Source organism: Hylobates moloch, unplaced genomic scaffold (assembly GCF_009828535.3).
Source record: "Hylobates moloch isolate HMO894 unplaced genomic scaffold, HMol_V3 SCAFFOLD_16, whole genome shotgun sequence".
Classification (NCBI taxonomy): Eukaryota; Metazoa; Chordata; class Mammalia; order Primates; family Hylobatidae; genus Hylobates; species Hylobates moloch.
Genome location: NW_026652291.1, coordinates 11,820,554 through 11,842,456, shown reverse-complemented (window position 1 = coordinate 11,842,456; position 21,903 = coordinate 11,820,554). Strand labels below are relative to the sequence as shown.

Here is a 21,903-nt window from a genome sequence, read left to right as displayed (position 1 = left end):
TTTGGACTTCCTTCTAGCAGCAGTGGGAAGACAGTGAAGGATTTGTAAGCAGCAAGGTGTGTGTGTGCGTGCATGTGTATAGCATGTAGAAAGGCTACTTTGACTGCAGTGGGGAGAAAGAACCAGAAGAGGGCAGGAACGGATGCTGTGTGTGACTTTGGCCACACTGATCTCTCTGCCTTAGCTTCTTCATCTGTAAAAGAGAGATACTAATATATGTCTTCTTGTGCCTCAGGGGTATTTTCTGTGGACCCAAATGATAGAGTGTATATGATAGCATAACTGTAGCAGGTCCTACAAACATAAGATGATATTATTGTTGACATTGCATTTCTATAACTTATTTTAGGGATGTTTGCTTTTCTTTCTTATGCTCTATTCGATGAATGGCTTTTTAAAAAACTTATTTTCTTAACTTTTTATGAAAGATTTTAAACGTACTGCAAAGTTGAAAGAATTATACAGTGAACTCTCATATACCTATCACCTAGATTTTAAAACAAATATTTTATTTTCTTTATAATGCATCCAACCATCTATCTATCCATCAATTCATTTTTTTGGATGTATTTCAGAGTAAGTTACAGATATTAGAATATATTTTCCCCTACATACTTCAGCAAAGTTAGCATTAACTCAAGTTCAATTTTTGTATACAGTTGTTTCTTTTTTCCTCCAGCTTTATTGAGGTATAATTGAGAAATAAAAATTATATATATTTAAGATATAAATGTGATCTTTTGATAGATGTGTACATTGTGAAATGATTACCACAATCAAGCTAATGAACATATCCATCACCTCACGTAGTTATCTTTGTATTTTTTGGTGAAAACATTTGAAATCTACTCTCTCAGCAAATTTCAAGTATACGATACATTGTTGTTAACTATACTCACCATATTGTACACTGACTATGGTTGTTTCTTTTGTAAAATTTACATAAAAGGAAGTACACAAATCTTAAGTGTTTATTCCTTGAGTTTTGTCAAATGCATATGACTGTGTAACCCAAACCCCTGTAAAGATAGAGAACATTACCATTATTCCCACAACGTTCTCTCATGCACGTTTCCAGCTAATCTCTACCCCCAACAGAGGCAAACACTGTTGTGATATTTTTCCACATGGGTTGATTTTGCCCATTCTAGACTTCATGTCAATGGAATCCTACTGTATGTGCTCTTTTGTGTCCAACTTCTGTTACTCAGCATGATGTTTTTGAGATTTATCCATGTTGCTGCTTTTTTATCAGGAGTTTGTTTCTTTTTCAAGGCTGAATTGTATCCCATAATTTGCTTTTTAGTTTTCTTATTGAAGGACTTCTAGGTGTTTTCAGTTTGGGGCTATAAAAAAAATAGAGCTATTGTGAACATTCTTATAAAAGCCCTTTTTAAAACAAGTGTTTTTATTTCTCTTGGGTAAAATACCTAGGGATGATATTGTTGGGTTACAGGATAGGTATATGTTTAATTTTATCAGAAACTACTGGAACTTCTCTTAAAGTGGTTATGCCACTTTATATTACCATCATCAATGTATTCTGGTTGTTTCATATTCTTGCCCAACTTTGGCATTTTTGGTCTTTTTAATTTTGGTCATTCTGGTGGATGTGTAGTGGGTATTTCATTATAGTTTTAACTTGCATTTCTCTATGACATTTTTTCAAGTGCTCATTGACCCATTGCATATATTCTTTTGAGAAGTGTCTGGTCAAATCTTTTGAATATTTTAATTGGGTTGTTGTCTTTTTATTGCTGAGTTGTAAGACTTTATACTGAATACTAGTCCTTTGTTAAGTAGGTTTTGAGAATATTTTCACCCAGTCTGGGGCATGCCTATTTCTTTTCTTAGTGGTATCTTTTGCTGAGAAATTTTTAATTTAGATGAATTCTAATGCATTAAAACAAAACATTACAATTATTGCTTCTTGTTATTTGTCTAAGAAACCTTTGTCTACTTCCAAGTCATGCAGATATTCTCTAATGTTTTCTTATAAAAGCTTTATGGTTTTCATATGTATATTTGGCATTTATAAAACCCATCTCAAATTAATTTTTATGTGTGGTATGAGGCAGTGGTAGGAGTTCATTTTTATCCACATGGATATTCAGTTTTTCAGCACAGTTAAAAAATATATTCTCTTTTCTTATTGGATCACTGTGGTGCCTGTTAAGCTTAGAAACCATATACGAGTGGGTCTATTTCTGGGCTCTCTATTCTGTTCCGTTGATCTATATATTAATTCTTAAGCTTGCACTACACCATCTTGATCATAGTACCTTCATAGTAAGTAGTAAGTCTTAAAATCAGGTGGCATGAGTCCTCCAAATTTAGTTATCTTTTTCAAGATTGGTTTGGATCTCTAGATTCTTTACATTTTCATAAAAATTTTGGAATAACTTGTCATTTTTATCAAAAAAGCCTGCTAGGGTTGTATTGAAAGAACAAATCAATTTGGGGATAACTGACAGCATGAAAATATTGAATCTTCCAATTCATGAACATGGTATATATCTCAGTTTCATGAGATCTTCTTTAATTTCTCTCAGCAATGTTTTTTACTTTTCAGTGTAGAGGTCTTGCCATTTTTGTTAAATTTATTCTCAAGAATTTTATGTTTTTTATACTAATGTAAGTGGAATCTTAAAAATTTTCAACTTTTTGCTGCTGATATTGAAATAACAATTGATTTTTGCATATTAGCATGTATTCTAGCTAAATTCACGTATTAGTTCTAGTAGTTGCTTTGCAGATTTCTTAGGATTTGATTTTGTATGGAAAAATCATCTGTAAATAGCAAGAGTTTTACTACTTCCTTTCTTATTTTAATGCCTTTTGTTTCTTTTTATTGCCTTATTGCAATGGCTAGGACTGCCGGTGCGATTATAGAGATGGGAGAGTGGGCACCCTTGTCTTGTTTCCTCTCTTACAGGGAAAGTATTCAATATTTACTATTAATCACAGTAGCTATAGGTTTTTTATAGATGCCCTTTAGCAAATTGAGGTATTTCCATTTTGAGGGTTTTTGTTGTTGTTGCTGTTGCTGTTGTCGAGGCAGGGTCTTGCTCTATCACCCAGGCTGGAGTGCAGTGGCACCATCTTGGCAGTCTCAACCTCCCTGGCTCAAGTGATCCTCCCACCTCAGCCTCCTGAGTAGCTGGGACTACAGGCGTGTGCCACCACGCCTAGCTAGTTTTTTGTATTTTTAGTAGAAATGGGGGGGGTTTGCCCTGGTTCCCAGGCTGGTCTCCAACTCTTAGGCTCATGCAGTCTTCCTGCCTTGGCCTCCCATAGTGCTGGGCTTACAGGCGATAGCCACCGTGCCTGGCCCAGTCTGAGTTTTTGTCATGATGTGTGTCGACTTTTGTGAGATGTATTTTCTGCATATATTGAGATCAAAGTTTTTTGTCCTTTATTTCTTAATATATTGAATTATACTGGCTGATTTTTGAGTATTAAACTATTGTTATACTCTTGGAATAAACTCTACTTGGTCATGACCCTACTTGGTCTTTTAATCTATAGCTGGATTCAGTGGCCATGATGACTATGGGTCTGTCTGTCCTCTTCCCATTTCTTTTCTGTTTCTGTCTTTTTAAAATTTATTTTGATAATGGCTTTATTAATTTTAGTTTTAGGGCTATGCTGGCTGCATCAAACAAATTGGGAAGGGTTCTCTCCTTCTCTATTTTCTGAAGTTATTGTAAGTTCGGTGTTATTTTTTCCTGAAGAATATTTTTGACCTAAAACTTTGAACCACCATTTCAGGGTAGATGTGGCATAATGAGGTAATAATTGGCACAGTTAGGTAAGCAGTACTTCTTACTCTTTATCTATTTACATTCTTTGATTTTATCTTTCTTCCTTCTGGTAACTTACCCCCTAACTACTTCAAGAAGCATCCTTTCTGGTACCTTGGTCTAAGGGACAGGGCCTCATAAATTTGGCCTTACTTTTGATGTGCAGAGGTGCAATGAAGGGTGAAGGGCAAACTGCACCTGTCAAAGTACAAGTGTCAGCTCAGATGCCCAAAGAAAACTTCCTAGATCTCCTAATGAGAATGAACATCTCCCTCACTGCATATATATATATGCACACACACATATATATATACATAATGAATTTTTTTTTCCTCAGAGCAACTCTCTCTTAGCCAGTGACAGTTTCCTGGGAGGATTTTCCTGGTAATCCTCATCCAGGGCTCTAGTCTTGACTGTCACTCTGTGAGCATGTGACCTTTGTATGTGGCCTCTTCTCTCAGGATCTCATAACCTTCCTGAGTCCATTGTGGGGCCTGGAATACATCTGAGACTACACTGGCATTTCATGGTTCTCTATTTCTAAAAACTTCTTGTTAACAGGGATTAGGTTTGAATAGAATATTTCGTTTCACTGATGAAATGACAGTGAGCTATCCCATAAGAGGCATGGTGTACAAATGTCTGAACTCTAAGTAAATATCTGAACACATGCTCACTGGCCCATGACTTTGTGTCTTTTCTCCCCTGTTCAACTCCAGCATGATGGTTCCCGGCAATGCGGCGGGGGTGGCCAAACAGTTCCTGCGCTGCATCTTCCATCAGTTGGCCCCCAACGGCATCTTCCCGCAGCTGTTCCAAAGCACCATCAAAGGTAATTCATCCACTGAGGATCCAGGCACCATAAATTTGCCTCATCCCAGACACCCAAACACTAAATCTGATTGTTGACTTTCCAGATGGGACTTTTTTACGGACCTTAGCCTCGTCTCTGATGGACTTCAATGAGCTGAGCTCCATCGCAGCTCTCAGTCAGCTCCTAGAGGTGGGTTTCCTTTAGTGACACCCTAAGCCCCAGCCGAAACTCTAAGCCCCAGCACAACTGTGGGCTGTGTTTCTTTGAGTCACACCATAGGGTACTGCTGAGGAAGGATTTCAATGTTATTTAATTTAAAGATGAAATCTAAAATTTTTAAATTAAAAAATATATATTAAATTTAAAGCTAAGGGCTGAGTGCAGTGGCTCATGCCTATAATCCCAGCACTTTGGGAGGCTGAGGCAGGAGGATTGCTCGAGGCCAGGAGTTCAAGACCAGCCTGTGAAACATAGCAAGACCCCCATCTCTACAAAATAAAAATAAAAAAAATTAGCTGGCGTGGTGGCACATGCCTGCAGTCCCAGCTACTCAGGAGACTGAGGGGGAAGGATCACTTGAACTCAGGAGTTGGGGGCTGCAGTGAGCTGTGATGGCTACACTACACTCCAAGTTGGGCAACAGAGCGAGACCCCCAACTCAAAAGAAAAATAATAGAAAATACTAAAATTTAAATAATTTAAATTTTAAAAATTAACATAATTTAAGTTTTAAAAAGTTAATTAAGAAATAGAATTGCATAGAAAAGTGTCAGTTGGACATTGCTGCTTTGTGTGGATTTACTCTTCATTGAAAACTTCTCCATACCCTCAGCTAAGTCGTGACCTTGCTTCCACAGAACAACCCAGTTTTCCAAAGGCAGAGTGGTGGGTGGAGCTATGGGCGTCGGATCAAGAGACTTAGGTTCAAGTCTCAGCACCACTGCAGGTCAGCTCTCGGAGTTTGCTTGCAGGAGATGCTCACTGCTAGAAAAAAGGCTGCAGCTCCTGTAATTCTTCGCTCAGTCTTTGTGCGGGGATTATTTCCAGTGAGCATCATTCATTGTTTTCTTAGCACCGAACCACACCAACTGTAGACCCTTGGAAGCTGTTTCCTATTTCTTGCTCACATTTCACCTCTCACCAATTTTCCCCCCTTAAGTTTGTCTGAACGATTTTTCTCAGTATCCCTCCAGTCTGTCACAGCGATTGGCCTTTGTAGTAGGCATTGAACATGTTTATAGCCTGAAGATGTGACTTTTAAACTGACCTTCACCAAATAGCACTATGCATTCCCGTGCTGTTTCAGCAGTTGATTGCCTATGCTTTTGTGTTTTTAGGGTCTAAATAACAAAAAGAATTTACCAGCAGGGGGTGCTATGATTCGCTGTTTGGAAAACATTGCAACCTTCATGGAAGCTTTGCCTATGGATTCTCCTAGTAGCCTCTGGACCACAATCAGCAACCAGTTTCAGACATTTTTTGCCAAGCTGCCTTGTGTTTTACCTCTGAAGGTAAGCTGAGCCGAAGATTTCATTTTCAATTAATTTCTTACCATTTTCAGACCGTTTATGTACAAGCAGCAAAGTCTTGGGTGATTTAATGTATTGCAAAGGACAATGAGGAAACTCCGTCAGCCACAGAGTGAGGACGCTTATTTAGGTTGTTCTGTCTTCTCTTAGAGAATGACAGGAATGTGGAGTGAGCATTTTGCTCACTGATTATGAATATGCATGTTTCCAGTTGATTTGAAAAAAAAAAAAAAAACAGCCAGGAAGACATGAGTAGATTGTGTTTATCTGGCAATTTTTCTCCCATAGGTATTAAATAAGTAAGTAAATAGTTTTGTCCAAAAGCATATACATATAAAGTTTCCATTTTAGAGAATTATCTAAAGGGAAGTGATTGCTATGTTTGTGAATGATGATATTTCTGCTTGACTGTTACCCCCTACACCGTACCATCTCCCAAGAATACACACATAATTACCTACCTGGAAATCTGGTGGCCCAAGGATCATTGACAGCATGAGCTCAGTAAATGCAAATAAGAAGCCAATACTGTTAAAGTTGGAAGAAACCTATAAAGATCATCCTTTCCAATGCCTCTCTTTTCTAAATGAATTCTGCAAATTCAGAGGTGGTGTAGCTTCTGGAAACAACACAGTGGTGGCAATGCGAGGATTCGAACTAAGGTTTTCTGACTCACAGTCTAGTGCTCATTTCACTAACAGACTCTTCTTGCCCTTCTACAGCAGGGGTGTGTTGAAGGCATTCATCTCTCTAGAGTAGGGGGCAGGGTGGTGGCTGGCAGTGGCGTTGCTGGCTTTGAACCTGACCTGCTCCATGAGGTTTTTTGTGCTTTCTCTATGCAGATTACAGAAGCATTTAACTGGCAACAAAATGAATCAGGCAGGGCATAGCGGCTCATGTCTGTAATCCCAACACTTTGAGAGGCAGAGGTAGGAGGATCGCTTGAACCCAGGAGTTTAAGACCAGTCTGGGGAGCATGGGGAGACCTTGTCTCTATGAAAGATTAAAAAAAAATAGGCCTAGGCAATATAATGAGACTCTGTCTCTTAAAAAAAATTAGCTGGGCAAGGTGGCGTGCACCTGTAGTCCCAGCTACTTGGGAGGCTGAGGTGGGCTCATTGAGCCCAGGAGGTTGAGGCTGCAGTGAGCCATGATTGCACCACTGCACTCTAGCCTGGACAACGGAGAGAGACTCTGTCTCAAAAATAAATAAACAAATAGAAAGTATTTTAAAAATTAGCCAGGCATGATGGCATGTACCTGTTGTCCCAGCTACTTGGGAGGCTGAGGTGGGAAGATTGCTTGAGCCCAGGAAGTCAAGGTTGTAATGAGCCATATTTGTGCCACTGCACTCCAGCCTGGGCAACAGAGTGAGATCTTGTTTCAAAAATATAAAATAAAATAAAAATAAAGTGCATTTCCCATAGACAGAAAAACAAAAGGATCAGGTTACCTATTAGTAGCTCCACTTCTGAAATGAGTATTATGTAACATAAGATACTTGATAAAGATCAACAACCTATGCTAATACATTTTTCCAAATGGGCAGATACTACTGATAGGTCTGCAAGAGATAATGCAGGGACCCTTAGCTCAGCGTGTGCTGCTTTGAGCTTGGAGTTACTGTGAGAAGCAGGAGTATAGAGGAGGGATCTTTACCACCTCTTATATTCTGTGATCCTTGTTTGCCCACAGATGTGGAGTAGCTGAATAAATCCAAGCAAGAAGGGTTAGTACTTTGAAACTGTGTATGTGTATAGCTACTGTACATCAACACACAGGAAATTGAGTGCACAAATTTTAAGCACATGGAGCCTCCTAGGACCCGAGAACCAATCAGGGCTCCACTACTAAGGAGCCGCACACGCTAAGAGAAGGGATGGGATGAGGTATGGCAAATTTTTTTTTTTTTTTTTTTTTTTGAGACGGAGTCTCGCTCTGTCACCCAGGCTGGAGTGCAGTGGCACAATCTCGGCTCACTGCAAGCTCTGCCTCCTGGGTTCACGCCATTCTCCTGCCTCAGCTTCCCGAGTAGCTGGGGAATTTTTTTGTATTTTTAGTAGAGACGGGGTTTCACCGTGTTAGCCAGGATGGTCTCGATCTCCTGACCTTGTGATCCGCCTGCCTCGGCCTCCCAAAGTGCTGGGATTACAGGCGTGAGCCAACGCGCGTTAAATGCCTGTGTGCCGATGTGACTGTCAGAAGATTTAACTTGGGCACAGAAGAGTGGCAAGTGTTGCCAGCTGTAAACAAGTGGCATGCCTAATTTGTGACAATCAGCGTGCCCATAGGGACCCTGCCTACAGGGTTAATAAAGGAGAAAAGATAATAAGGAGAATTGAGACCCTTAGGAACTGGAATGTGCCAGTCCTTCTATGAGGTCAGTGGCTACTCACGCCTGCCAATTGTTGTTCTGTGGGAGCGCAGGCCTCAGGTTGTCTGTCTTCCTTTTTTTTCCCAAGAGGACATTTTCTGGTTTTTAAATCACTATGGGGGCCTGATGAGCAGCCAGTTTTTAGCCTCTGGTTTAAAGTAATGTAAATGTCACATCAACTCCGATGAGTGTCAAGCAGATTAAATAGAACCAGTGGTTCCCTTAGAAGGCACTTGTGAAATACTTTCAGAATCTGTGTAAGAATTTCCCTGGCTAGGGCAGATCTGGGCACTGCCCCTGATCATCTTCTGCCTTTGTTTTTAATCTTTGGGGAAAATAATAAGCCACTGAAACCTTCTATAGTTAGTTTTCATCAGTTTATAGAAGCAGATCTCAAATGTCAGTGTGCATCACTGTCCGTGAAGGACTTGCTAAAACACAATTTACTGGGCCTGATTTGGGAGTTTCTGATTCAGTAGGGGTGGGGCTTGAGGATTTGCATTCTGGCACATTTCTAGCTGCTGGTTCCGGGATTCCACTTGGAAAACTCCTGGCTTATTTTGTACTATCTTGAGGAAGTTAATGTATGTACACAGCTGCAGAAATTTAACTATAGCCTGCTATTGTGATCTATTTACCATATCATTGTTTATTCTTGCTGTAACATTTACCCCCAATCCTAGTAAACTCAATTTAAAAAGTACATTTTGATGTGGAATCTTGTCAATATAGAACTCGAATGGATGGGTAAGGCATGATTTTGTCTTGTAGAAATTTTACTGCATTTTCTCAGGTTTTTGTCGTGTTGCTTCATAGCAGAGAAAGGGCAGATGAAACTGGTTCTTATGTAGATTCATGTTTTTTTAAATAGATCTAAGTAGTTTTTTTTTTTTTCCCTAAAAAGGCCTTTCACAAATTGGTGTATCTGTTTAGAGTTAGATACATTTAATATCTACCCAACAAATTTCTGTTCATTGTCCGTCCATCCATTCATCCATCCATCCATCCATCCATCTACCCATCCATCCACCCATGTCTCTATTCAACTGTCTTTATCTCATTAATTTTTAGGGCTATATCTTTGAAAAATACTTTAGGAGCTGTGTTTAATTATTTAATTGTTTACCATTGTATAATTGTTTAATTAAAATTGTTTTAACCTGAGAATGATTTTTTTCAACAAGGATATTATGGCATGGGAATCTGTAGAGAGGCAGTCATATTTCAGATTTTTCCTTTTACTAAAATAAATGCTTTCAGGACATATTTGAAGCAAAAGTTATATTAAGGTGGAAACTGATTTTTACTTTTTTCATATTTATTCACAGTGTTCTTTAGATTCCAGTTTGAGAATTATGATTTGCCTCTTGAAGATCCCTTCTACCAATGCTACAAGGGTATGTATGTTTCAGAAAAACATAACAAATTGGTTAGTCAGTTATTTTTTAACCTAATGAGACAGGCTTGTAGCAATACTGAAGACATAGTTATTGCATACTGAATGCTTCCCTTTCAGCCTTCTTGTCTCTCTTCATGCTAGGTCAGTGCCTTGTATAAAGAGCTCTATCTAATACATCACGATGTCATGGTTTATAACTGGTCCTGCTAGCCCTGGGCCATGCCCCCCAATCCATCCCCCATACTACTAACTAGGCGATCCTTCTAAACAGGATCTTATTGTGTTTGTTCCTTGCTTTAAAATCTCTGATAACTGCTCATTTCTCTCAGAATGATGTCCAGATTCCTTAATGTGGTATCTAAAATGTTACTTCATAACTCTTCAGCCCACCTTCTCCAGTTTAATCTTTGGCTCCATGTCTCATTCATCCATTCCTCCTATGCACTTTCAGAATCAGCGTTATCATCATCATCATTGCAACAACAACCACTGTTTGTTATCATATGGCAGACATTGTGCTTAATGCTTCAGATATATAATCTTATTTAATTTCATACTTCCTTGCCTTTGCTTAGGCCATTTCCTTTGCCTGAAATGCTTTATGCCCTCTTTGGTGTGGTGAACTCCTTCTCATTCTTCAAGGTCCCATTTAATGAAAAAACATGTTCATATTATCTGTAGCAACTTTCTCCAGTATCAGCTTCCACAGTATTTGATAGAGCTCTCTATAGTAGCACTTACATTGCCCTGAAGTGGTCCCAGTGAGACCACAAGCTTCAAGAAGTTCTGCACCGTATCTCATTCACTTTTGTATTCCAAGCTGTATTTCTGCACTGCATTCGATGCAGTGGTACAATAGTTTGCATTGCTATAGCTTGTAATTACTATTTAATATACCAACAATGTACATATTCTGCAACTATTTAACTTGACTGTGCTTTCGTAGACTCATGGTTTATGCTAGAAGGTTACAAAGAGATCATTGGCTTCAATCCACTCATTTACAGACGAGGAAACAGGCTCAGAGAGATGAAGTGTCTTGGCCAGGATCACATAGCTGGTTAGTAGAAGATTTGAGACTTGAGCATAGGTCTTTTGGGTCCATATCGCCCCGTCACTATGCTGCTCTTCTAGATATAAGAGCAAGTTTCCATATAGGCTTGAATTCAGGCTTCTCTTTTTGACCAATAAGGATACATTATGTGCAACATGAGACATTCCTATTCCATTCATCTATTGACAATGTTTCAAGACAAGAGCATATATATATGTATATATATATATATATGTTCATTTTATTTTTTTTAATTTTTTTTGAGACAGAGTCTCACTCTGTCACCCAGGCTGGAGTGCAATGATGCTAACTTGGCTCACTGCAGCCTCCAGCTCCCAGGTTCAAGCAATTCTCCCTGCCTCAGCCTCCCAAGTAGCTGGGACTACAGGCATGCGCCATACGCCTGGCTAATTTTTGTATTTTTAGTAGAGATGTGGTTTCACCATGTTGGCCAGGCTAGTCTTGAACTCCTGACCTCAAGTGATCCACCCACCTCGGCCTCCCAAAGTGCTGGGATTACAGGCATGTGCCACTGCGCCCAACCTCAAGGCAATAGCATTTACATGGAGCAAAGAATAATGAATCATCAGTACTATGTCTGTGAGTTTCTTTAAGATTTTCTATGTGGAAAGCACCACATGGATTTCTGTGGGGAATACAAATAAGTAAAAAACAGAATTCCTGTCTTTAGGGGCAACTAACATAGAGTGCATTCATTTTCATGTCAATAAGAAAAAAGAACCTCAAATATACTTATATCCTCTGATGTAGTCATTTTTTTCTGGGAATCTATTCTGGGAAGAAAATGCAAATGCTAATTTCATGTAAAATATATTTATTGGGGTCATTTATAGTAAAATGTGACTTTGTGGCCATTAAAATGGATGATTATGAAGAATTAAATCGCACTGGGAATTTCTGATGTTATATTAAGTTAATAATAAACAAAACCTAGGATTGTACATGTGTAATATTTCCACCATGTATCAAAATGTAATCATGAGGTGGTGGGACTATGGATGACTTTTACTTCCTCATGTGTCCTTTCCTACATATCTTGAATTTGACATTGAACATGTATTATTATTATTTATTTATTTATTTTTTAGACGGAGTTTCGCTCTTGTCACCCAGGCTGGAGTGCAATGGCACGATCTTGGCTCACCTCAACCTCCACCTCCCGGGTTCAAGCGATTCTCCTGCCTCAACCTCCCAAGTAGCTGGGACTACAGGCATGTGCCACCATGCCTGGCTAATTTTTGTATTTTTAGTAGAGACGGAGTTTCACCATCTTGGCCAGGCTGGTCTCAAACTCCTGACCTCATGATCCACCCGCCTCAGCCTCCCAAAGTGCTGGGATTACAGGCGTGAGCCACCGCGCCCAGCCTAAACATGTTTTGAAAACCAGACAGTGAGCACTATAGAGATTGAGAAGTATTGGAAATCATGGCATGCAAGTGTTTTGGAGTCCAGTTAAAATCCTATCTTCTCTGCAGAGCAATTCTACCTCTGGAAAATTGCCCTGGAACTTGGCTTTGAATTCCACCTGATACCTTTATGGCCTTAGGCAAATTGCTTGTCTACTTAACTGCCTAAGCTGCAGAACAGGAATGGATACTAAATCTTCAGAAGGTTAATAATGAAGATCATAGCTAACACTGATGGAGAGCTTACTAGTGCCAAGTGCTTTACATATATTATCTCTTTTAATTCTCATAACTTGCACCCTAATGAGGTGGAAGCCATTATTATCCCCCTTTTACAGAGGAGAAAACCAAGTTCCAGAGAGATTAAATCACTTATTCAAGGTCACAGTGAGCTAGAGTGTGAAAACCCTTGTGTCAGAATTTAGTGCTTGTGTCATTACCTATGTTATAACACACTGTTTCCCAGGGTAGTTATGAGGAATTTGAATAAGATAAACTATATGAAATCATCCATCTAACTGTGTCTGACACTCAGTAGGTACTCAACAAATGTTTCTAAATGACTTAAGAAAGCATATGGAACTAAAACTGATCCTTTATGGGTAGGATTCAGGGGGAGAAACTGAAACAGACTATGCCTTCCTGATTAACATTGGCAGGAGGCTGGGTTGTGATGAATTTTATCTAAGCTATAGTACTTTAGTACTTACATGCAAGGGTGGTTTGTGCTACTTAACCCAGAAGACAGGCTTACAGATCTGAATATGATGAACTCATAAATACTTAAATGTTCTGTTAAAGTGGAAGATCCTATTGCAAACCCCACACTCTTGATTGCTTAGGGTGGACATGAAGACAGGGTTGTAGTTAGGAAGGTTTGTAAATGATGCCACATGGAAAAATGAATGTCTTTTTGAGCAGTAAAATGATCCTGCTCTTTGGGCCCTTGACTGAAGGTGCAGTTCTGTTTTTATTAGACCAATGGGGTTGCTACAGAAGCCCCCTGGCAACAGATTTTTCAATTAAAAAAAAAGTGATTCCATTAGTTAAAGTATCATAGGATTTTAATACTTTTTTAAAATGAAGTAATCAGCAATTGACTTTACTTGGCCCCAATCTTATTGCAGAGTTTGTTGGAACCGTTTTCAAAACTGCTCAGCTTTGTAATTCAGAATGCCGTCTTTACGCTGGCCTACCTGGTAGAGCTGTGTGGCTTATGTTACCGAGCTTTCACTAAGGTAAGCAAGCTTCCATATGTGTGTTCCTGTGAAACTGAAAACTGGCAGAAATATATTCTTTTGAATCAGTGTCAAGTCCCTTTTAGGTCAGTTGCTTCCATATAGTTAAAAATGAGTAATTCTACTGAGGTCTAATAAATACCATGGTAAGGAAACACTTTAAACACACACACACAAACACACACACACAATGTCTAAAATATGCACATATGCGGATTTGGAGAACTGAGGGTCATGTGGTTAGAACAGAAGTGGTATTTTTAATAGAAAGAGCTAATGGTTGACATGACCTCTTAAGGTCCTTTACAAGTTCATCATCCCATGATTAGTGGGACAAGACATCTCTACATATCATTTTTATACCCAAAGTAGAAAAATATCAGCTTGTCATTTGTAAAAGCCTTTGAAGGACTCCTTAATTCTCATCATTTGTCTATCTCTCTAGGTCTGGGTTCTTGGCCTCTGAGATTGGAATCTCATCTTTTGTCATCTTGCTTTAATAATGGTTTCTCTGTTGCATTATCTGTAGCACCCCGGCCCACTACTGAGAAAGTGGAAAAGTACTGTTGGCCCAGTGGCAGTAGCAGCCTTGTTGGAGCTGGTAGATGCTGTCCTAATGGAAAAGCAGAAGGCAGGGCAAATTGGGAGCATTTCTGTCCTTAAGAGCAATGTGCAAATGTTACCCTTTCAATTTCCAAATTTTCCAAGCTTGTTTTCAATGGGTCTCTGTTTCTGTTGTTCTCTCATGAACAGTCAGAATGTCTCTTATTCATGTTGTCCATTTCTATAAGCCCTTTATTTTCCTCATAAAAATCTAATTTTATACTAAGGCTTTCATTCTATTTAAAGCATTCTTGTCCCCTTTCTTACCAACTTGGGTCCATTCTGTCATGTTAAGTGTTCCATGGTAATCTTTACTTTGTTTTTCTGATTAGAAACTATTTATTACCCTGCCTGGAGCAATATGTTTTCTAACTACCAAGATGGTCAGCATTTTTTTCTTCTTTTAGAACCTTCTTGAAAGATAACTTCTTCTTCTTTTTCACTTAAAAAAGTAGATCTATAAGACACAGCACCAAAAAGATTTTCTATTTCTAGAAACCATTTGATTTCTTCATTGTGTTTATGTTTAGTTTGTTTAAATTATACCTTTTTTGGGGGAAGAATCATAATGAGCTTATACTTTCTGTGTTGTACACTATAGATATTGATTACAGGGGACCTTTTAGCATTTGAATTCAAGATATTATTGGTTTTCAATTCAAGATATTCATTATACATGATATCTCCTCATAATCCCTCATAACTTTAGTGGCCTCTTACTTCCCATTATCATCTACCCTTTCTCATTCTAACAGAAGATGATGATTATTTGTAGAAAGCTTCAGTTGATGGTGTTCCTACCTTCCTCGCAGATAATGAGAAACTATAAGAAATTGTTTAAAAATAGCAGTAGCTAATTGAGCTGTCTCCCTTATATAATCAAAAGAAAAGGCACAGAAAGGTAAGAACTTTGGAGACCTCACTTTCTAGCAAACTGGTAGTCTAGATACCCTGAAAACCATCCCACTTAAAATACTAGGAACACTGGATGAAATGTAATAAAGGTAATTTTTAATGTAGAGCTAATTTTATAAGAATGAAAGGGGCAAAAATGAAGCGGGATTGAGAATCAGAGTGGTAAGCATATAAGTAGCCCTGTGGTGGGGGTGTTGCTTGTCTTGGTAACTTAGTGGCTAGAGTTTTAAAGCCCATACATGGAAAGGAGATTAAGTCTTGGGATTATCCAGGCAAGGAGTTAGATCTGAGTTATCCCTAGCAAAAGGTCAGAACCCTTGAAAGGCTATTCACTTGGTAAAAGGGTGGTTTGGAAAGAATACATTCTTAGATAGAGGTGACAAAGAATGGTATCTGTCTCAGTTTGGGAACTGGGAGAAAGATTTATAGTCTTCCTTGAAAATTAGTAAACATGGGCCTATCTTGGATCAGGTTTAGACTTTGAATTTATAATACCTGCATGCTCTTGGAACTCCCAAGCTGAAGAGTCAAATAACATTAGTGCTTAGCAAGTAATAACCTTGGAATATCTGGCAGAAGCAATATCAAAACAAGCCTCAACCCTCTCTGGAGGAATATGTCTCCAACCTAGGCCCAGCAGGATTCCTATAGTTAAAATCCTAATGAACATGAGCTCATAATCTAAAATTACAAAACAAATGAAGATATAACCCACCTTGTGATAGATTAGGAAAGTCAACAAGTAGCAAGATCATTTCCCACAAGAGCTTTCAATATTAAAACTATGTGATAAAGACTATAAATGATATACATATCATTAAAAATGATAATATATAAGTGACTGTACTTTAAATGATATGCATATGAAGAATGTATATATAAATATTATAAAATATAATAAAAATATAAACATAAATGACTATGCTTTAAATGGTAAGCATATAAAAAATATAATAGATTTAGCCATTTCAAAAAAAAAAAGAAAATGAACCAGATTTAAACAAAGTAGAAATTCTAGAAATGAAAAACAATCACTGACATAAAAAACTTAATGGATAGATTAAATAGCAAATTAGACATAGCCAAAGAGAGAATTGGTGAAATGGAAAATAGATCAGAAGAAATTACCTAGAATTCAGAAGAGAGAGTTAAGGAGATGAATATAAAGAGAAATTCTAATATATATCTAGTAAATATTTCAGATAAGGAAAATAAGCTTTTTATCAATTCTAGAGTTGGTGAAAATATTTAATTTTCTGATTCAGGAAACACAATGAGCCCTAAAAGTATTATAAATAAAGTTTTACCTGCTCATGTCATAGTGTACTTGAGTAGGTATAACTTGTCAAAACAGCCAAGACAAAGAAAATATTTTCAGAACAATCAAGGGAAAAGACACTCTGAAGACAGACAATACACTTCTCAACAGCACAATAGAAGCCAGAAGATAATTGAAAAAAAAAAAAGTCTTTAAAATGATAAGAAAAAAGAACTATCTACCTGGAATTCTCTACCAGCTAAGCTGTCCTTCAAGAGTGAAGGATAAATAGATATTCTATCAGGAAAATAAGAAGGTTTCTAATAGATTCTTACTGAAACAACTACTAAAAGATATAAGAAGGAAAGTGAACCAAGAAGGAAGGAGTGAAATGTGTGAAGGAATGATGCTCAAAGAAATTGGTACCACTTACAGTGGTAAGTGATCATTGATAATATAAAGAAGTAATAATAATGTTAATCAGATGGGCATAAAAACAAAATGACAATAAAATACTAGAAAATAGTACTCTGTAAGTGGTGTGTGTTTGTGTGTGTGTGTGTGTGTTTGGAGATTGGAGTTAAAGCATTCTATATATTATCTACAAGAAGGGCAGAGATAATGAATAATTTTAAACTCTTAAGAATACATGTAGACATTGTAAATGTAAACTCCAAAGGCCAGAAATAGAATTTATAAGTTCCAAACATAGAATAAACAAGAATAAAAATTCGATCAAAACAAAAAGAGAAGCATAGAACAAGCTGTAATAAGCACGTGTAGGATGACAGAATCACAATAAATTTAAGTTTACTAGACTCACTAGGGATTGTCAGATTGACTTTTAAAAATTAAGCTACATTTATAACATGTCTAAAGACACCAAGAAAATTTAAAAGAAAAAGATTGAAAAAAGATATACCAGACTAATACTAATGAAAAGAAAGCTGAAGTCAGTCAACTGACTTTAAGTTGAAAAGCATTATTATAAAGAAAGTCACAATATATTGATAAGAGGAGCAATTCACCAGGATAATGTGACAATTCAAAAATTACATAGAGCTAATATTATAGCCTCCAAATATATAAAACAAAATATAATAGGCTTACAAAGATAAATTGATAAATTCACAGTTATACAGGAGATTTTCTCTTTCAGTTATGGATAGATCAAGCAGATAAAACATATAGTAGATTCGAACAATACAGTGAGCAAAGTGGATGCAAGAGTCATATAAAGAATCGTGAATCAACCAATTTTAGAACATATTTAAGAATGTGGAAGATTTTAAAACATGGAACAGATAGTAGGGAATTAATTAATTAAAAGAAACAGTAAAGATAAGAGCAGAAATTAATGAAATAAAAAACAGATATACCAGCCTGGGCAACATAACAAAACCCTGTCTCTACAGGAAAATAAAACAATTAGCTGGTGTGATGGCATGCACCTGCAGTCCTAGTCACTCTGGAGGCTGAGGTGGGAGGATTGCTTAAACCCAGGAGTTTGAGGCTGCCACAAGATATGATTGCACCAACTGCACTCTAGGCTAGGTGACAGAGCAAGACCCTTTCTTCTTCTTTGAAAAAAGGAAAGAAGGAAGGAAGGAGAGAGAGAAAAAGGAAAGGAAGAAAGGAAGGAATGAAGGAGGGAGAGAGGGAAGGAAGGAAGGAGAAAGGAAGGAACGAAGGAGGGAGAGAAGGAAGGAAGGAAGGAAAGAAAACAGAATGGAAGATCAATACAACAGAAAGGTGGCTCTTTGACTAGACTAATAAAATAGACAAACCGTTGGCAAGACTGATCAAGAAAACCACTGATAAAAGACACTGATAAAGAATATCAGCATAACTACAGACATTAGAGATTTTAAAATGAACAATCTTATGTCAGTAAATTTGAAATCTTTGACAGTAGGTACAATTTTCTAGAAATATATAATACAAAACATCCAGAAAGAAAGAAAAAGAAATAACTGACTAGACTTAGATGCCTGGAAAATGGAATCAGTAGTTAAAAACCTACCCTCAAAAACTATTCCAGCTTTAGAGGACAACGTCTACTAAGCATTTAAGAACTGATTGATCTCTTCTTTATACAAACTAATAGAATAGAAAAAAAGGGAACACTTCCCAACACATTTCATGAGGCCAGTGGAATTTTGATATCGACCAGAGAAGGACAATAGGTGAAAGGAAAATTATAGGTCAATATCCTTCATAGATGCAAAACTTCTGAATGAATAATAGCAAATCAGTCATTAAAAATAGGGCCTCATGACACAGTTGGAAATGTCTTGAAATATAAAAATGTTTAAATATTAGAACATCTATTGATATCACCATGTTATCAGATTGAAGAAGAAAAACTATCATTATTCAGCAGGTGCAAGAAAATAATTTTTTATAATTCAGTAGTCATTTATCATAAACTCTTATCAAACTAGGAATAGAAGAGAACTTTCTTAACTTCATATAGTGAGTCTACCAGAAACATCTAGCCAGCATTATATTTAATGGTGAAATGCTAAGAGTCATCCCTTTAAAATCATAAATAAGATGAGAAAGCCTGTCATCACTGTTTCTATTTATCATGGTACTGGAGGTCCCATTAAGTTCTGTAAGACAGGAAGAAGAAATCAAAGGTATAAGGATTAGAAAGGAAAAATACCACTCTCATTTTTCATAGGTGATATGATTACAAATGAACCAAAGGGAATCTATAGAAAGCTTTTTAGAACCTACAAGAGAGCTCAGCAAGGATGCTGGATACAAATGAATACCCAGAAATCACCAAATTTTAATATTCAACTACAGATGATTATAAAACGTACTTTTAAAATGTCATCTATTGTGGTGACAAAAAATAAATCTAATAAGAATGTGCAATGGCTGGGTGTGGTGGCTCATGCCTATAATCCCATCACTTTGGAAGGCCAAGGTGGGAAGATTGCTTGAGCCCAGGAGCCTGAGACCAGCCTGGGCAACAAGGCGAGACTCCATCTCTATTAAAAAAAAAAAAAAAAAATTAGGCTGAGCAAAGTGGCTCATGCATGTGATCCTAGCACTTTGGGAGGTGAAGGTGGGTGGATTGTCTGAGCTCAGAAGTTTGAGACCAGCCTGGGCAACATAGTGAAACATTGTCACTACTAAAATACAAAAATTTAGCTGGGCATAGTGGCACGCACCTGTAGTCCCAGCTTCTTGGGAGGCTGAGGTGGAGAATTGCTTAGCCCCGGGAGGTGGAAGTTGCAGTGAGCCGTGATTTGTACCACTGCACTACAGCCTGGGTGACAGAGCAAGACACTGTGTCTTTCCCCCCGCCCCCCCAAAAAATTATCCAGTTATGGTGGTGCATACCTCTAGTCCTAGCTACTTGCGGGGCTAAGGTGGGAAACTCACTTGAGTCTGGGGGTTTGAGGCTGCAGTGAGCTTTCAGCCTGGGCAACAGAGTGAGAACATTGTCTAAAAAAAAAAAAAAAAAAAGAATATGCAACAACTTTATGGAGATAACCGGAACATTTTACTGAAGAGCATTACACAATGTTAAATAAATGGAAAGAGATTTTATGTTCATAGATGAAGACCCAGAATAGTAAAAACAGGTAATTCTCACAGAACAACCTATAGGTTTAGTATAATGACAATTAAAATCCTGGATTTTCTCTTCTGATGGTGGTAAACAAGATAATTTGAACCTGTTTTCCCAGTTAAAAAGTGAACAAAACATTTTCTGAAAACTTCCTCAAAATGCTAACTATATAGAGAAGGGTTATGAGGCTAAGATCAGGGAGAGCCCAGAAATTCAGAGCTGTGAGCCCAGCACTGATGGCCATTTTTACCCTGGGAGTGTTTGTCAATCTAGATGTGACTGAGAGGCTGCAGTTTTGGAAGTCCCATGAGGCTAGAGGGACAAAAGTCTGAATCCGGAGCCTACCAAGGATGGAGACCCTGATACCATGCCTCCTGACCCACACATTTTTGGCTGGGACCACAAAGTAAAGACACCCCCATAGTAACTTTCCGTCATGTGGACACAGCTCAGTGTCAAGCCCTGTGGTAGCGCAGTGTAAAATATTACAAGCCTTGTATGTGTATTAAGGCAACCCTGAGCCTGGACAACATCGCAAAACCTCATCTCTATAAAAAATACAAGAAAAAAAAATTAGCTGGGCATGGTAGCACATGCCTGTAGTTCCAGCTACTCTGAAGGCTGAGGTGGAAGGATCGCTTGAGCCCAGGCGATCAAAGCTGCAGTGAGCTGTGATTGTGCCCCTGACACTGAACAAACAGAAAGCTCTTTGAAGGAAGATAATATTTCAGGCTGCAAAGCATTTCTGCAAATATCTTCCTAACAAAGCAGCACACAATCAAAGATAACCAGACATATGAGGAGGCAAGACACAATGAGTGAAAATGAATAGGAAGAAAAGACGGTGGAGACAACCCCACAGGGACTCTACTTATTTGATTATGAAAGGATTAAGACAGGACACACAGGGCTTCTGAGACACTTGCAATGTGCTGCTGTTTGCCTGGGAGGTGATTACATGAGTTCGGTCCATCTTCTGAGACTGGAAAAACTCAAACTCAAGCCATGTTTTTCCTCTGCTCTCACAGTTATCAAGACCAAGGACTTCCTTGATCAAATGTGTGGAGATTTCTTCCCACCAAAAAGCAAGCAATGGATTCTGCAGAATAGATTCAGTTCTATTCTGACACTACTTACCTGGAGATAGCATCAGATCCCACGAGTTGAGGGCTCAGCCGCTAAGACTGTCCTCCACCTCCCACCTTCATTTGCCAATTGCAGACTCTGGTTGTTTTATCCGTGCTTTTGTCTAATTGCTTATAAATTAGGGATCCTTCCTCTTTGGGCTCAATTAATTTGGTAGAGCAGCTCACAGAACTCAGGAAAACACTTGCTTATATTTACCAGTTATAAAGGATATTAGAAAGGATACAAATGAAGAGATGCATAAGGCAAGGCACATGGGAAAGGGCACAGAGCTTCCATGCCTTCTCTGGGCATGCCACCTTCCAGGAACCCTGCATGTGTTTAGCTATCCAGAAGCTCTCCAAACCCTTTTCTTTTGGGTTTTTATGGAGGTTTCATTATGTAGACATGGTCAATTAATCCATTGACCATTGGTGATCAACCCAGCCAACATCCCTTCTAAGCCCTTCTCTAAAGGTTGAGGGGTGGGGCTGATAGCCCCAACTCTCTAATTGTGCCTTGGTCTTTCGGGTGATCAGTCCTCTTCCTAATGTTACCTAAGCTGCCAGCCATCAGTCAACTTATTAGCATACAAAAAGACATCAGTTTGGGAGAGTCTAAGGATTTTAGGAGTTGTATGTCAGATTCAGGATCGAAGACCAAATATATTTTACAGTATCATACCATCTGAATCCATTTAACTGTATGCTTATATTTCATGTACTTTTCTGCACATATGTTATATTCAACAATAGAAAAGGCTTACAAAATTGAA

At 38.1% G+C, this 21,903-nt stretch overlaps 1 protein-coding gene across 19 annotated transcripts in view; it reads left to right on the top strand.

Annotated features, from left to right (window-relative positions):
* Positions 1-21,903, top strand: part of UNC79 (unc-79 homolog, NALCN channel complex subunit) — a 294,353-nt gene that overhangs the window by 228,831 nt on the left and 43,619 nt on the right. For 18 of the 19 annotated variants that reach the window (XR_009210277.1, XM_032180377.2, XM_032180374.2 and 15 more), the window contains 5 exons: positions 4,523-4,635; positions 4,721-4,806; positions 5,955-6,128; positions 9,849-9,917; positions 13,528-13,638. Coding sequence is in view for 18 of the 19 variants with exons in the window: in XM_032180377.2 (XP_032036268.1) it covers positions 4,523-4,635; positions 4,721-4,806; positions 5,955-6,128; positions 9,849-9,917; positions 13,528-13,638 (553 nt within the window). In the remaining variant the exon portion in view is untranslated. Of the gene's footprint in view, positions 1-4,522; positions 4,636-4,720; positions 4,807-5,954; positions 6,129-9,848; positions 9,918-13,527; positions 13,639-21,903 lie in introns of those variants that run through there. The other variant, XM_032180382.2, reaches the window with a different exon arrangement.